We start from the raw sequence: 1,152 nt of genomic DNA on the forward strand, positions 1-1,152 counted from the left end.
GAGGTCGTGTGGCGCGAGTCCGCCGTGGCGCAGGAGGAGCGCTGCGAAGAACACCTGGCCGACGTGCTCGTGGACGCTCTCGCACTGCACGAGGAGGTCCTTGAGCAGCTGCGCCTGCAGCTCGCGCCACCCGAACGCGGGGCGCGCGGCCTGGTGCCGCGCGACGGCCGCGCTGGCGCTCAGCGCGGGGAGCCATGCCTGTGCGTCGCGCACGCCGAGCGCGCTCGCAAGCACGTCGGTGTACGCGTGCGCACACACGCGCCGGCGCGCCCGCTCGAGGATGTGCGTGGGCGGCACATGCAGGAGCGGCGTCGAGAGGATGTCGAGGCCGTACGCATCGCATGCGACGAGGCCGAGCACGAGCGCGGGGTTCGCGTGCGCGTGCGTGCCGTCCAGCAGCACGTCGACGCCCGGCGGCGCGCTCGTGAGCGGCCGCTGCGCGTCCCACGCGATGCTCGGCGGCGCGCGCGACGCGCGCGCGGCGAGCGAGCGCGCGAGGAGCCCGCTGACGATCGCGCCGAGGACGCGCGCCATGTGCGCGGCGCTGCGCGCGAGGCCGAGCAGGCTGAGCAGGTGGTACATCGCGCTGAAGACCGACAGCTGGTCCGGCGCGGGGAGCAGGCGGAGCGACGGCGTGCAGGCCATGTGGACGGCCGCGGCGATCTCGTGGCGGTACACGCCCGAGACGGCGGCGAGGTGCGCGTGCTCGGCGAACGTGAGCGGCACGCCGGTGTCGAGCGCGGGCGGCACGCCGCCGTACACGAGCTGGTCGAACGCCTCGCCGTTCCAGCCGCCGGACGCGAAGAGCGCGAGGAGGAAGCGCGCGTACGAGAGGCACGCCGTCGCGTGCACGAGCGGCGGCGTGTAGTCGCGCGGCGTGTCGTTCGTCATGGAGCGCGCGGACTCGAGCTGGACGTGCGGCGGCGCGAGGCACTGTTGGTAGATGCTCAGCGCGAGGCCGTACGCCTCGACGACGTCGCGCCACGCCTGCGACTCGGGGCCCGGCTCGCGCACCTCCTTCTCGCGCCCGGGCGTGAGGGGGTACAGCCGCCCCGGCGCCTGCGCCGCGGCGTCGCCGCCGAGGCGCGCGAGCAGCGTGCGCGCGACGGCCCAGCCCTCGAGCGCCGCGGCGAACCACACCGCGTCCTGCCC

The 1,152-nt window shown here is 75.9% G+C and overlaps 1 pseudogene across 1 annotated transcript; it reads right to left on the minus strand.

Moving 5' to 3' along the window:
• Window positions 1–51: 51 nt before the first annotated feature.
• On the minus strand, window positions 52–1,146 carry MSY001_3215 (annotated as a pseudogene). The gene has a single exon. A coding segment is annotated over exon 1 (1,095 nt).
• Between the last annotated feature and the right edge of the window lie 6 nt (window positions 1,147–1,152).

Source organism: Malassezia sympodialis, genomic scaffold, assembly GCF_000349305.1.
Source record: "Malassezia sympodialis ATCC 42132 genomic scaffold, msy_sf_20, whole genome shotgun sequence".
NCBI lineage: Eukaryota > Fungi > Basidiomycota > Malasseziomycetes > Malasseziales > Malasseziaceae > Malassezia > Malassezia sympodialis.